This window comes from Tetrahymena thermophila (assembly GCF_000189635.1).
Source record: "Tetrahymena thermophila SB210 genomic scaffold scf_8254645, whole genome shotgun sequence".
Lineage (NCBI taxonomy): Eukaryota > Ciliophora > Oligohymenophorea > Hymenostomatida > Tetrahymenidae > Tetrahymena > Tetrahymena thermophila.
This window is the reverse complement of record NW_002476413.1, coordinates 49,969-66,613: the sequence shown is the minus strand read 5'-3', so window position 1 is coordinate 66,613 and position 16,645 is coordinate 49,969. Positions and strand designations below refer to the sequence as shown.

The 16,645-nt window shown below is 20.7% G+C and overlaps 4 protein-coding genes across 4 annotated transcripts; 1 reads left to right on the top strand and 3 right to left on the bottom strand. All coding sequences in view use genetic code 6, as the record gives it.

The window, feature by feature from the left end:
* Window positions 1–698: 698 nt before the first annotated feature.
* On the bottom strand, window positions 699–5,927 carry TTHERM_00129880 (hypothetical protein; the record flags this gene model as incomplete). Its single annotated transcript, XM_001016456.2, has 4 exons — window positions 699–4,170; window positions 4,246–4,723; window positions 4,847–4,906; window positions 5,171–5,927. 4 exons carry the CDS (start codon window positions 5,925–5,927, stop codon window positions 699–701), a joined length of 4,767 nt encoding a protein of 1,588 aa, XP_001016456.2.
* Window positions 5,928–10,041: 4,114 nt separating this feature from the next.
* Window positions 10,042–11,556, top strand: TTHERM_00129890 (cytochrome P450 family monooxygenase; the record flags this gene model as incomplete). The annotated part of the gene is made up of 1 exon (XM_001016457.3): window positions 10,042–11,556. The coding sequence occupies one exon, from the start codon at window positions 10,042–10,044 to the stop codon at window positions 11,554–11,556; it is 1,515 nt and encodes a 504-aa protein (XP_001016457.1).
* Window positions 11,557–12,103: 547 nt separating this feature from the next.
* Window positions 12,104–12,847, bottom strand: TTHERM_00129900 (hypothetical protein; the record flags this gene model as incomplete). Its single annotated transcript, XM_001016458.2, has 1 exon — window positions 12,104–12,847. Exon 1 carries the CDS (start codon window positions 12,749–12,751, stop codon window positions 12,104–12,106), a length of 648 nt encoding a protein of 215 aa, XP_001016458.1. The 5' UTR covers window positions 12,752–12,847.
* A 3,425-nt stretch (window positions 12,848–16,272) lies between these two features.
* On the bottom strand, window positions 16,273–16,626 carry TTHERM_000129899 (hypothetical protein; the record flags this gene model as incomplete). The annotated part of the gene is made up of 1 exon (XM_012797670.1): window positions 16,273–16,626. The coding sequence occupies one exon, from the start codon at window positions 16,624–16,626 to the stop codon at window positions 16,273–16,275; it is 354 nt and encodes a 117-aa protein (XP_012653124.1).
* Window positions 16,627–16,645: the final 19 nt, after the last annotated feature.

The following is a 16,645-nucleotide window of genomic DNA, read 5'->3' as shown; positions in this document are numbered from 1 at the left end:
ATTTAGTAAATTTTTGGATTTTTGTTCACTTATTATCTTTGCATATAATTATGTTTTCAAACTTTTGTCTTATGATTTATAAAAGAAAATCAAAATTTTCTAATCAATAAATTATAAATTACAGAAACTATGAAATTAAATACTTAAGTTGAAAATATAAAGTATAATAAAGAGGACAAAGAGGTCTTTGAATATTTTTTATAGTATTTAGTATGCTCATTTTACATATGATTTTGTATTTAAATCAAATAATATTGATTAATAATTCTGATAGGATAATTAGTTATTTCATTTTAACTCATCACTAGAGGTGAAGAAATGGTTAAATTTAGAAGATTTCGAATATTAGAATTGAAAAATTTTTTATAAATATGTAAAAATTAAAAAATATTTTTCACATTCTATTTTTTTAAAGAATTGAAAAATCTAATTTTGATTATAAAAATTGTAATAAGCATCGGATATTAATTAGTATTATAAAGTATATTGCCCTCATCTCTACTAACTACATAAACATCACAAAATTAAAGTACACCGCTATTTTTAAAGAGTATCTTAATTAATAATAATTCTAAAATAGAAATAAAAAAATTACACACAACATTTTTAAAATGTTTTTGGATACATTTTAAAAATATAGATAAAAAATATTTTTATTTATAATATTTTGTCTTATTAACAATTTTAGATTAATAAAATCATTATTATAAAGTAAAACATTTAATTGATGTAATATTTTAATTATTTCTAGAATTAGATTTAAATTCTTAGGATTAAATTTTGTTTGGAATATTATCATCAAATTATATAGTTTCTCTTAAAGATTTTTACTTTTTAAATAAATTATTTTTAAATAAAGATTGAGATAGTAGGAATCCTTTGTTATTAAATCTTTTTTTTCTTAGAGGACTCAATATTTTTGAGTTCTATTAATTTTCTGTTTTTATTTCCTCTAATTAGTTTTATTTTTCTTTCCTTTCTGGTAGTACTTAAATATCAAATTATCTTAAAAGATATCCATTGTAATCATATATCTTTATTCTCTGTTAACCTATATTTTCCTCTTTTGGGATACCTTTTATTTTCATGGATTATTTTTAAAAATCGATTTTAATCCATTCAGGTAACTTTTAATAATCAGAAAGTCCTTTTTCTACATCGTTGAGATTTAGAAATTTTTCAGCATGAGTACAGCATGAGCACCCTTTTCTTGTTTCATAACTTTTGATAGAACGAATCTTAAAAGAATTGCAATGGAAACACTCACCCTTAGATATTTCATAAATTTTTTATTTTTTGATTGAAACACCTAATAATTAAGTATATAAATATTGTTCTATTAATGGCATATATGATACTAAACACTCCAAATACTAAATTAAGTTAAATGAATTAACTGTAGTTAAAATATTTTGTGATGTTTAATTTATTGATTATTTATCAATTAAATTTTTTTAATATGTTTCCATTTCTGATGCAAATTGTTGAAAAGCTAATTTAATGGATTCTTCATTTAGTTTACATGTTGGAAATTAGTCTTAATTCTATTAATATTATCCAAAAATAATATATGCTTTATACCAATCTTTTTCACTATAAAATTTAGTAGATTCCATTTTAAGTAAAAGAAGAATTTATTAACATACAGGAATGCATTCTATCAAAAATTCAATCAATAACCCTTACACCATACGTTAAAAGAGAGATTATCCTGTAAGCAGTTTTTCCATTAATTATTTTGTTAATACTCTTTTCTTCATAGGGAGTTTAAGCTCAGATTAAATTATTAGTCCTATTACTCCATTAATATCAATTAGTCCATTTTCTTTTAAAATTTTTATATCCTTTTTGTTTAAATTTTTATTTTAAGTATTAGAATAAGATAAATTTTTTTCTAAGTCAATTAAATTTTTTAATTTCAAAATATTTTTGAATTGTAATTTATCTTATTTCTTTTTTTCCTAATCTTTTTTAGGTTACTCTGTAATATTATAATTTATTTTATTAATTTAAATATTTGTATCATTGTTAACTAGAATAGATTACTAAGTGGGTAAAATTTAACTACTATCCCTCATTTATTTTTAATCAATTGTATAATTTTAAGTTAAAAGTACACTATTTAATTAGTTGTTTTATGATTCTATCTCTTCTTGATTTTTATTTATCATAATTGGATTAATCTAGTTAGAAATTTCTTCAGATAATGGCTTATTGTTCACATCAAGCTAAAATATAAATTCATAATTTTATAAAATCTAATTTCTAAAATAAACATTTTAGAAAACACCATTTATTTACTCTATTATTTGCTGTTTATAATTTTAAATATTCACATTTTTCCATAGCTTTTAACTTAAATAAAGTAAATTGTCTGTGATCATAAAGGTTTTTTCATAGTATTCTGAAACATAAGCTAACTCTTAAGTGTACTTCGTTTATTTTGCAAAAAAAATATTAAAAATTTTCATTCTACGCTTCCAAATGCTTTTTAATCCGATAATTGGTCCTATAATTTAAAGGATTATTTATATTACTAAAAAAAAAGGGACTTTAATTATTTTAATTTTAAACTTAACTTATATAATTGAATATCCATCTGTTGCCTATACTAAAATCACATACTCTGTATTGAATATTTAAGTAGATGGTGTGCCTTTAAAGGAAAGATCTCTAGTAGAAAATTAAAGCCAAAAGTTAGCTGGAATATCTTCAAATTATCCATCAGCTTTTTAAATTTAAGCAGTAAAAATTATATTTTATTCTTTGTCATATTTGAAGACTCTATCATTTATTTAATAGTTAAAAGGGGTAAGAACATATATTTCTCCATTATCATAATACTGATTTAAATCATCTTAAATATTTCTATATAAAGAAATAGGAGCTTCAAGAGAAATAAAATTAACTTAATTCAAAGGAAAAATTTTAAAGTATTCATAATTTATAGAATCATCAATCGTTACAGTTATATAAGCTTGATTTAATAATTGTATATCCTATAGGAATAATTTTATTTTTTATTTAAGTGCTTAATTTAAGCTCAAAACAGAACCTTGAAGTTTTATTGTATCTCCTTGTGAGTTAATGATCTCTATAACTCCTGAGTAATTTTTGGAAACAAACTGGCCGATTGATGTTTGAAGTGTTAATGTTATTAGATTTTAATTTGACTAAATAGGATTTTAGGGATTATCAAAATCAACAATAAGCGAGGGTTAAGTTTCAAATTAAACAACATAATTTACTATATTTTAATTTAAAGTGAATTAAACAAAATTGAGTAGTTACTATAATTTAATTTGTGTCTAACTCCATTTTGAAAAATATCTAGTATATTAATACTCTCTTAGTGTAAACATATTTTTAGGTGAATAAGAAGGTGAAACAAAACCATATTTATCTAAGTAACCTAACTTTGTGCAAATTTATTTTAAAAATAGTGAATCATTATAATCAATAGATAGATTTTAATTTATGAAAGCATCATCTTGTAATTATTGATAGCCTAAAAATATTACTTATTATAATGAATTAAGAGAGTAACTTCCACTTGCGTCTTTAAAAAGAGAATCTTTAGATATTTTCATTGAAAGGACTTGGTTAGAAAATTAAAATTTCATCCAATCAGGTAACTTTTTTGCTATAAAATTTTAGTAGTAAAATGCTTAGCTTATTTTTAGCTCATTTTTATTATTGATATTAATTAGATAGATATCTACCTAATCTCCAACCTGAAGAGGTTAATTATCAAAAGTATTTATTCTTTTATATTAATTAGAGTTTGGAATTTAAATTATTTTGTATATTTGCTGATGGAAAATAAAAGGACTCTAAAGAAATAATTAATAAATGTTTGAATATGTGGATACAAAAGCAAATTATTCATCAGAATAAGTAGCTATGGAACAAGCTATGTCATTATCTAACAATTCTATATTTTAAATTATAGATGGATTTGTCTTATTTTTTAAATTAATTAAGTATATTTAATTTCTTTCAGCAGTTGCTACTAATAAATAGTTATCACTATAAATAAGCTAAGCAGTATTTATGACTCCTTGGATTAGAATGTCAGAAATAAAGGTTAATTAAAAATTAGAATTCAAAAAATAAACCAAGATTCCTTAAAATTCGATGCTGCATATTAAATAATTGTCTAATGTTTAGCTATTATGATAAAATATTAAATAATATAAAAAAAAAGTAAAAATTATTTTTTTTTAAAGTATATAAAAGGCTTACACTAAAGCATTAATATTCTTTTGAGCTAACTTAAAAACAATAGAAGGATTTAAGATATCAGAAATGCTAGCAATCAAAATACCATACTATTTAGGAAACAAAAATAAAAGACTTTCGTCATTAGATAATGTAAACTGCTCCAAGCTAGAATCTCCATTTAAGTAAAATGAAGTATTTATAATTGAAAGAACAGAAGGGTTTTCTCTATTTAAAATATTAATGATTATTAAATTCGATAAATTTGAAATAAATCCAAAAGTTGCTAAGCTATTGAATGCTATATATTTAAATTAGACAGATGAATAACCTAGAGTTAAGCTAGGATTTAATATTTAAGGATTTGAAACATTTTTTAAATCTAAAATTTATATTCCTTGTTATTTCTATAATAAGTAGAATATTGTTGTGCCAGGTATTCTTTCTAAATAGCAAATTAATTTATTCTCAAAATAAGATTAAAGACTTATTACTCCGTTCCCTTAATACAGAAATATTTATATTCCTTAATCTTTTAAAGATGCAAATATAATATCTTCGTTTTCTTAATAAATTAATCTATTTTATTTGATATTAGAATTATTAATTTTTTACAATGAATTACTATTTAAATAGAATTGATTCATGAGTAGATTAGGGATATCAAGATTTAAATTTGGTTTTGCTATTTTAAAAATTTAGGTTTAACTCTTATTTGAGTAAAATAAATATTTTTTGTCATTACTAATCTAAAAATAGCTACAGTATCCATTTATTTAAATTCTTTAAAAAACTGTAAATTGATTCTAACTAACATCAAAGATATAAACACCAACTGAACTTAGTTAAGTAAACAAATAATTCTGATCATCAGAAAGAAAAATCTAGTTGCCATGAGACAAAGCTGGATAATTATTAATTTATTTAATTTTACTTTAATTACAATTACTTCCATCATAACTTTCAATATAATTCTAAATATCTACCATTAAGTATTCTTGGAATTAGATTTGTATGATTAGAATAAATTATTTCATCACTTCAAACGAGCTTAATATATTATTTGGGTAAGGTTAATAAGAGCATAAGTAATGAAATATTCCTTGCTGTATTTCATTAATTGTTTATTTGAAAAAATGAATTGAGCTTTATCCTTAAATAAATAACATATTTTATTATGGTTACAATATTATTTTAGAAATGTTTAAATCATTTAAATGAATTTCACTTGTTATTATAATCTTATCATTAAGCCAAACTGCTGTTTTGAAATTGTTCAAGCAGCTTAAAAATATGAAGCTAAACCCATCAAATTAAGTTACTTTATGCACTACATCTAATTATCCTTAATATGTAATCTGAATATTTACTTTTAAAGGAAACTGTTAATCAGAGATATCATAAATTTCTAACAGTCCTGTTTCATATGCAACCCATAGATATTTTTGATAATCAGTTGTGCCTAAATATTAAACATTCTACTTCTCTGGTTAGTATTCAAAATGCTTCAGAAGAAATATATCATTTTCAAGTGAAGTTATATCATAAATTCCAAATCCACATGATTTTAAATTTAAAGCAATTAATTTTTTTTAGTTAGATTGAAAAACGCTCATTATATCAGTTGATGCATTATTACACAATTAGTTAGGTGATATCGAATTAACAGGAAAAGGTTCAAATATAGGTAGATTTTTATTATGCATATCTAAATCATAAGAATTAACAAAAGCCAATAAAAAGGTTACTTACCATAAAATTATTTATAGATTATAATTCATGATTGCTAAGAACTAATGAAAGAAAAAATAAAACTAATTGTTTTGGCTTGTGTTTATGAAAGTTCTACTTTATTTTTTATGAAGAATTAATTTCCTTTTATTATTTTTAATTAACTTCTTTGATTAATCAATAGAAAATTATTTATTTATTTACTAATTTGCTTTTCTTCATTCTTTAAAATAACACTATTTTTTTAAAATTACCAATTAATAATTCTGCCATTAACCATAAATTATTTTAGATCAATAAATTACAGATTTTTAAGTCAATTTCTTAAATTTTTAGTATATTTATGATAAAAGATAAATTTTTAAATAATTTTTTGCAATTATAGAGAACTTAATGTTAATAAATTAATTAATTGAATTCTCAATTAGAATAATCTTTCAGAATTTATATTTTAAAACATTTTTTAACTCAAATATCTTTCTTTATAAAATGAAAAGAATAAAAAATATTTTTTATAAAGTACATGATTAAATTAATAAATTGATTTAATGTTTTTATTAATAAAGATAATTTTCAATATTATAGCTATTTCTAAAGAAAACCAAAAGAAATATTAGTAAATATAAATGATTAATAAAAAATTATTAAAATCTTTGACTTGTATTTATTTTTACCATTTTCTTTTGCATCTAAATAAATTGTGAGTATTATTTTGAAAATATACTTATGAAAATAGATTAATTAATATATAATAATAATATGAAGTACCTATTCTTTATCTGAGTGTAAATACATAAATTTTTAGGCTTTAAAATAAAAAAATTAATTTTATATTAAAAGCAGCTTTGCTTAACAAAATAAACCTTCATTAATTTTTATTTTATTTCAAAAAAATGGCTAAAATTAAATTATTTATTAAAAATAAGGTCTGTATTGATATATAAAAGTTTTAAAATATATTAATTATCTATTTAAACTTTCATAAAAATGTTAGATATATTAATTTAAATTTACTTATTTTAAAGATAAATTGTTGTTAGAATTATTAGATAGTATTTATTTATTTTAACAAAATTTGTGTATGTTATTTGAATTTGATATGGTTTAAAAGTTCAAATTACTTAATCTATTAAAAAATAAAATAAGAAATAATGACTTGAAGTGTTTTTATTTACAAAAACCTTTTCTATTTATAATAATGTGTTTAGTCATATACAATAAAAATCCTTTTTATCATAGGTTTAAATTGATACATATTATACATTTGTTTATTTTAATGCAACATAGTATTATTAAGAAAGTTTAATCTTGGATATATTTTTTTTCACCATTAATTGTATAAAATAAAAATTTTGTAAGGGAGAACATATTATTGATTAAAATTAATAAATAAATTTCTATTTTCTTTTATTAAAATTTTTATTTACTTAAAAAAGAACAAGTAGAGAAAAATTAAAAAACAGAACTTTTAATGGATAAAAAGCTTACTATATAACAATTTATTTTTTAGTTTAAAAGTTATTAAGCTTATGAGATTGCTCAAACCAATTTTAACTGTAAAAAATATTCATTACAAAAAATAATTTTAATTTAAATCTTTTTTTGTAAGAAAGCATTTTCAGTAAAATCTATGTGATAGAGTAGATTTAATTTTTAAATTTACTAAAAATACTTATTTCTTGAGTAAATGTATTTTGGTTTATTAAAATTTTTATTTACTTAAAAAAGAACAAGTAGAGAAAAATTGAAAAACAGAACTTTTAATCTATAAAAAGCTTACTATATAACAATTTGTTTTTTAGTTTAAAAGTTGCTAAGCTTATGAGATTGCTCAAATCACTTTTGACTATAAAAATTATTCATTACAAAAATAATTTTAATTTAAATCTTTTTTTGTAAGAAAGCATTTTCAGTAAAATTTATGCGATAGAGTATATATTTAATTTTTAAATTTATGTTAAAAATATTTATTTCTTGAGCAAATGTGTTTTGTATAAATTAACCAAGAATAATTTAAAAAGGGAGTTTTTAAAAATAATATTTTGTTTAAAATTGCTTAAGCTAAATTTAATTTTACATGATGGATTGCTGAAAAATAATTAAAATTAATAGTAAAATTAAAAAAAAAAATAATATCCTCGATTATATAATTAAGTTAATTTTCACTTTAATAAACGCAGATATATGAAGTCGAAATACTCTAAATAAGTGGAATTATATAGATTATAGTTTTAATAACTTTATTTTAATTTATCTTTAATAGATTTTAATTTTTGTGTTTCCTTAGTATTTAATATATAATGTTTATATGTATCTTCTTAGCAAATATTTTGATATAAATTTGCAAGTTATTTAATATTAATGTCTCAGTCTAGCTATTATTTTTAGTTAAAATAAATATATAATAGAAAATTTATATATATATCAAATATATTTTCAATTATATCATATTAGTAAATATCTTTAGGAAATATAACTCAAAAATAATATGTAAACTAACTAATCTAATCAATCTATAAACTAATTAATTAATTAGCTAATTTTAGCTAAATTTTTATAGATTATTTTATATTTCAAATGAATCAATATTGAATAAATACTTTTAATTGCTAATTTAAATAAAAATGAAGCTTATATTTTCTCAATAAAAGTATCAACTGTTAAATTCATATACATTTCTGCTTAACTAATTTATATCCGCGCATATTAAAGCTAAATTATGTAAATAAGATATGCTCAAAATTTAATAAAAATCCCAAAAATTAATACCTTTGGCGATCAGAAAATTTCTTACTTTTAATCTAATTATTTGTTGTTTACTCGCTAAAAATAAGGTTTTTATAATTTTGAAGAATATCTAAAATAGCTCTTGCAAATATTTTGAAAAAACAAGTTTTCTATTTTATAACTAAATGCTACTGTAATTAATTTTATTTTGAGAATTCAATTTTTGTTTCTAAATTGAAGACAAAACGTTTTTTTTTGTATGATCGTATTTACAACACTTATGAATTAATTTGCAGGTTATTTAAAAGCTATTTATGAAATGTCTTATGTATTTCTTTTAATAATGCTATGTTGCCTATTCAAAATAAATGATAAAAGATTATCAGCATAACATTGGTTTTTAAAAAATTAACTCTTAACACTTTTTAAGTTGGATATTCACATACTTATTCTTAAATAATATATTATACAAAAAATAGGATTGATATTTTCATTTAAGCTTTATCAGTTACTACTAGTTAATTAAATATATAATTTATGTGCCAAACTGCGTAACAAAATTAAATAATCCCCCTCAAAAATTGAAATCATTAATACGCCAAAATAGTTGTTTGTTTTTTTTGATTTCTTATTAGTACCAATCCTCAAAAAAAAATATATTTGATTATCTCTTAACATTTTTACTTTGTGTCTAAAGTAAGTTGATATTTCTTATTGAATTTTTTCTCTAAATTTGGTAAATAATTCAAAATGCAAAAACAACATTTACTGTATATTTATTTACCCTCCTTCAAAAATTAAGTAGAGTTCATCAAAAATATTTCAGGATAAATAAAATATTCATTTTCTTATATTGATTTATAAAATTTATATAAAAATAAAAGAATTTTTCTCAATTTAGAATATATTTTAAAAAATAAAGATACAAAGGGCTAATTAACTTAAACATCGTCAGCTTTTTATTAATTTGTATAAGATGTTTGAATTTATGATAATTTATGTTAAGCTTCGTTTTTATGGTTAAGATTCAGATCAGTTTTTTTGTGGATTACATCAACTAAATTATAATATTAAAAAGAAATTTAGTAAGATGAAAAGATAGAAAGAAAAAAAAAATATGTATTTAATCTGGGCAATTTGTAAGCTCAAAGATACTTAGATATAATAATTATGATGATGTGTATAAATTTGATTAATTTAATCTAAACTTGATAAATTAATTAGATCAAATAACAAGGTTTTCTTATTTAAAAGACTATTACTTTATTCTGGTTGATTTAAATTTGGGATTTTTGTTTAATCAATTGATATAATATAATTAATTAATTAATTTTTCATCAATTATCAAAATAAATATCATAAATGATATTCTTAATAATCTAAGCATTAGTTATTTCTTTTGTCTTGTATCTCGTAGGCAAATTTATTGTTTTGCCTAAGTTAAGAATGCAATTCTACAGAAACTAAAACATCAAAGAGTACAACTTCTTCCCCTTCTACGGATGGTTCTGGGACAGCATCTTGCAAAAAACCAATAAGCACAAAGATTGTATTCATTAAATTAAGCACATTAGCGAAAGTGCTGACTTCAAAGATTAAGATATTATTCTTAGCAATCTTAATTCTAAAGCCTCTTTATTAATAGTAAACCCTGATTTAATTAGTGAATTCTTATAATGCCAATAACATTACATTAAGTATGAACTCCCCTTCCATAGTCTTAACAAGTTAATTGGTACTGGTCTTGCTAAGCACTACGGTGATGGATGGAAGAAGAGCCGTAAGATTCTCTCCAACATGTTTACTTTTGAATAAATTGCTCTTTAGTTAGGTAGTATTAGAGAACTCTCTAAAAGATATATCAGCTAATAAAATGAAAAATCTTTCAACATCCAAAAGGTCTTCGAAATGACTGCTGGTGCATCAGATCTTTCTATTTTCTTGGGATTCGACATGGATGAATATAAGAATAAGGATGGAAAAACTCTTGGTGAACTTATTGGTTCTTTTGCTAACGATGTTTATCTTAGAGATGTTGGAATGTTCTCCATGATTTTTGGTACTAAAGCTACAGAATTAGGCTTAAGAAAATCTGACAAAGACTTAAACGAAAGAGGAAAGAACTTAAGAAAGTTCATGTATGAAATCATTCTTGAATGCAAAAAGAGAGAATAACAACCAGGATATCAACCTAAATATCCTTCTTTCATCCACCACTTAGTTTAAGAAAACCTTTTGAATACTGAAGAAGAACTTGAAGACTTACTCGCTATCTCTTTCAACTTGTTCCTTGCTGCTAAAGAAACAACAAGTAAGATCGCCGCTAACGTAGTCTACTACGCAATCAAGTATCCCGAATAGTACAAGAAGATCTAAGAAGAAATCAAGACCTATGTCCCTAATGATGATTATACATTTGCTGACCTATAGAAGATGAATATTCTACAAGCTAATGTTAAGGAATGTTTAAGATATGATACCTCCGGACCTTTCTTATTCTAAAGAGAAGTTGTTTAAGATCATACCTTAGGCAAGTATAACATTAAGAAGGGTACCCTTGTTAACTGCGGTTACGTAGTCAACTTCTTCAATGAAAAATACTTTGAAAACCCTTTCAGCTATCAACCTGAACGTTGGTTGGATAGTAACAACGATTCTAAAATGAAGAACTCACATTTAGTTTATATCCCCTTCTCTGGTGGTGCCAGAAATTGTATTGGTTAGCACTTAGCTGTCATGCAAATTAAGGCTATGGCTATTGAATTCTTTAAGTAATTCAAGCTTCCTGAAATCCCAAAGGACTTTGATACTGAAAAGATTATGACATTATCCTATGGTTTTAAAAATGATTTATTATTAAACCTCGAAAGAATTTGATTTAATCTTTATATTATATATTTTGTATACACTTCATCTAAAAAGTAAATTAATTTAGAATATTTTAAATTCCATCAAAAATGATTATTTCTGTTAAAGTATAGTTAATTTTTATTAATTTGATAGTAATACAATTACTTAGTTCTAAATAAATAAGAATGAATCAGGATATTTAAGGTTAATAAATAAGCTAATTAAAAAATAAACGAATTTATGTATTTCAACTATTAAATTTGATTAATCAAATAAAATAATAATAAAGAGTCTAAAAGGATAAATTATTGGTTGAGTGGTAGTTTTTATTTAAAATAATGATTATTCAATTAAGTAGATTTAGTTATATTGTAATAAATTAAAAACAAGTAAACTAGAGAATTTTATGATAGAGTTATATACTAGATTTTTAATAGAATTTATATTAATTGTATTTGTGAGAGTTTTTTAGAGGATTTAGTTAAAAATATTTTTGAAAGATTTATCTATTATAGTTAAAAATGAGTTTTTGTAGAGTTATTATATTTTTGAGAGTGATATTTATTTGTTTATTTCATGAGTAGATGTAGTTACTCAAAAAGTGGAAAACCCATTTCCATTAATCGTTGGTTACTTGGTCATCATTTCTATTTTCATTCTTTTTACGAATTATGAATGGTAAAACATGTATTATGATTTGTTAAAAGCAATATTATTCTTATGAGAAGTTATCATCATTGTCTTTTTTTAATGCTTATTTTATTGCTTTCATAGTGACATTATTTCTTTTAAAGAATTTATTACAAAATGCTAAGTATTGTTATTCTGTAATTCTATTGCTATTAAAGTATTTGGTGAATTTATGAGTATTTTTTTTTAAGATAAGTTATCTTACGTAGTCTCTAGGACAGTTTTTGGTATTTTCATTATAAGTTTATTTTTTTATAAGATTTGTTGAAGATAATTAATTGCTTGTATTCTACTCGTTAGATTATTATTGCTATTGATAATTTTGAGGTTATTCTTAAGGTAATAAGGATGAAGTTTGTTAAATTACTTCATCAGAGACATTATTGTAATATGTTGGGTGTTAGAAATTTTAATAATTATTATAATCACCATTATTATTATTATAATTAAAGTTATCATAATCTTGGTATATGTCTCCTAAAAACTCGATACCTTCTTCTATTTCGCTAGCTTAGATTGAATATTAGAACATTTCAATTTTAATTAGATTCTTTGCTTGTTAATTAATTTTTTTACAGATATTTTAAATTCTTTAGAGATATTTAATTTTTTTTATTGATTAATTATTATTATTTTTTGGTTATTCTTCCCATCAAATTTAAAAAAAGAGTTCATTTATATCAAACTATGACTAAGTTGATAAAGTAAGTAGAAATGAAAGTTATTAACCTCACCAGTTAAGAAATAATAAATTGATAATAAAAAATAAATGAAAAAATCTATAAAATCTAGTTTAAAATGTATAAATATAAATTTAGAATCGAATAACACCATTTTTTATTATGAAACATTGAAGAGTTTTATTAGAATTCAGTGCTTTATTAGAAATTATCATTTTTTTCTGATCAGCTAATATGAAATAGATAAATGTTATAAGTGTTCCCTTATCAAATTTTTAAAGTATAATGGAAAAAAGCTCTCAATTAAAAGAGTTTTATAAAATTAGAGACCAATAAATTTTTTGAGTATAATTTCTATAAAAGCATTACAAGTAAGATTATTTATACAAAATATTCTATTAAAATTATATTATCTTTATTTAACACTTTAAATAAATAGTAAAATAGAAAGGCAAATATTCAGCAGGCAAAATATCTAATATTGCAGAAAAAAAAAGTGGAAATAGAAAAAGAAAACTTTGATCTTTAATTTGAAAAGTAGATAATTTGAATAATTAAATAAAGATACATGCATCTTTAAATCCCATTTAAAATTAAAATTGGAAGATATATTTTTAACAAATAATATTTTTTATAATGATTAATATGAATAAAATGGAAAGGGCATACAAATAAGAAAATTCTTTTGAAATCATCTACATAATACATAAGGAGGTAAATCACAACCAATTATTTTTTTTTCTCTAGCAAATAGAGTCTTTAGTTAATTAGAAAGTGTTCAATCTAATTAAAAAAAGCCTAATGAAATAAAAGATTTTACTGGTGAATTAAATTCTATGAAAATTTACATAGAATTTTTAATTAAATTTAAATAATAAAAAGTTTAAAATAGGCATAATAGCTAGTTTAAATTTCATAAGAATTTGTTTAAATTACAATACAATTTAAATAAAAATCATTCATTTTATTAGGAACTACCTTATTAAAGATAAATCAAAAAATAAAATAGTCAAATAATCTTTTTTTTTTGAATTATCTATCTTAATCTAGCTTTGAAAGCTTGATTGATGTGAACGAATTAAGATGTGATTGAAAATTTTTAGAAATTAATTTACAAAGGAGAATCACCCTTTTCTTATTTTAAATCAATCAAATATATACAAATTAATTACCTTTCAAACCACTTTCTTTGTAAAATTAACCTTTTTTTTATTAATTAAAGATCAGAATGTTTTTTAACCACTAATACTATTTTCGAATTTTTAATTTTTCTTCAAAACAATATATGACTTATTTTATTTTATTACCATTTAATAAATTGTGAGAGAACATATATGCCTTGGCAAATATATGAAATATCAAATACAAAAATACATTTTTAAAATTTGCATTTAATTTTATTACAAATATTTGATTTTTAATTCTACTTAATGTTTTTTTATTGTTAATTATTTCAAGAAAGAAAAATTAATCAAAAGATACTCTTTTTTTGAAGATAATTACAATATATCCTTAATTAACTATAACTAATTGCCTAATATTAAAATCTACTTAAAATTAGTTATAGTATTTAAAATTTTTAATTTAAGCAGAATTATGTAATTACATAGTATAATTTTATACTAATATTTTTATGATTTTTTGATCATTCATATCTATTTTATATATCTAAACACTTAGATTTATCTTTTAATTTTCCTTTAGATTGTTAAACATATATATTTTAGTATGTAAATAAAAGCAAACAAATATTTGTTTGCATGTTTTTCATATTGAGTATTATTGGATCTTCATAATAGTTCAAATCTAAAAAATTAAAATAATTTTTTATTTTACTTATTACATAAGAATTAAATATTAAAATAATTTTTAAAAATAAATAAATTAAATGAAAATTAATAGTGAATAAATTATATCAATTATTTTAAATAATTTGTTTAAAAGAAATTATAGTGTTTTTTAGTTTTTTCTAATTGGGCACATGTATTTCAAACTCACAAATGAAATTAAAAGAAATATTCTTCTTTTTATTTGATATTTGATATGGTTAGTCTCATGATTTGATTAAAAATTGATGATTAATTCAAATAATAAAAAAGAGAATGTTTATTGTCTTGATCATGAGTATTTTCTTCCATTATTTTAAATAAAATTTATCATTTATAATTTACCAAATTTATAAATACCTAAAATTATATTCATATACTTAATTAATTTCATATTTATCAAGTATTTTTTTATCTGCTTATTGTATTATAATGATTATATTATATTATGAATACAAAAAATTAATGATAATTACATAAAAAATGAAAATATTTGTAAAGAGATTTAGTATGCTTACAAAAACTATTCAAATTTGATATTTATTTATAGCGCTAGATCTTAAATATTACTAATACGATTTTTAAAACTAAAAATTTGGATACCCAAAAATACATTTAAAAGTATTACCATATAAAATTGATGCTTTTTAATTACATAAAATTATAATTTTAAGTCTGCTAACATGTTTAAAAACTTAAAACACACATATACAGGAAATGTCTTATTAATACTTTTTAAAATTATATTTTTGCTGATTATAAACCTAATTTATAGCTTGAATATTAATTAGTCAAACGATTTTTTTTTATTTTTTCATGTTCAAGTAAAGAGTTTGCATTTTTATCTTGTAAATAAGAAAGAGAAAAAAAATGTTTAAAATAGAATACTCACTAATAAATATCAAATCAAAGCTGATTTAAAATATATTTATTAAAATAATATTAAATTATTTTTTATTTATTTTAATGAGAATATAAAAGAAAAAAATATTATTTTTAAATTATTTAAAACAAAATAAAATTTTTAAAATAAAATAAAATTTAAATATTATAATAATTAAATTTTATGATAATTAATATTTAGCAAATTATTTTATTTTAATTTTCAAAATGATGGAACTCTAAGATAAAAATTACATATATATTATTAAATAAAAAACACTATGAATACATCTAATATTTTATTAATATAAAGAAAATTGTATCTTAATTTGAAACAAAAATCAACCAAATTTGAAAAAAATTAAGGAAAATATTATAATTACATCAAAATAAATTATGATTAATTGGCTAAAAGAAAAAAGAAAAAAGAAAAAGAAAAATATCAAGAAAATATTATGTAAAAATTAAAACAAATAACTAAATAAAAACAAAATCATGAAGTAAAAATTAAAAATATTGTAAAAGCTTCATAAAAATAATACAAATTTATTCTATTTTAAGTAACACTAAAACACAGAGTTTCATTTAAAATTGATTTAGTAGTCATTTAAAATCTAAAACTTAAAATACAGTAATGTAGTTTATATAGAGAGATACATAGTTAATCAGATAGCAAAATCGATTACTTTTTACAATAGTTAGAAAATTAATTAATTGAATAGAAAACTCTACTTTTGCTACAATTATTTTATAAAATGATAGAGATTTTCTTCAATCTTCAGAGATGATATCATAAAATTTTATATAAAGGGTTAATGTCTATTTGACACCATCAGGAATACCAGTTCTTTTGACTATAATTTTTTATATTCTTAGTTGGTTAATTATTTGCGTTATGTATTTTTCTGCTAATCTTTTTATCTTTATATTGTCACTCTATTTAGATAAGCGCTTAACAGTTTTTAATCCGCTTTCAGAGTACTTTAAACTTCTTACGAACTCAGTGAAATCCTTATCATTGATTTTTTTTAGCTATTT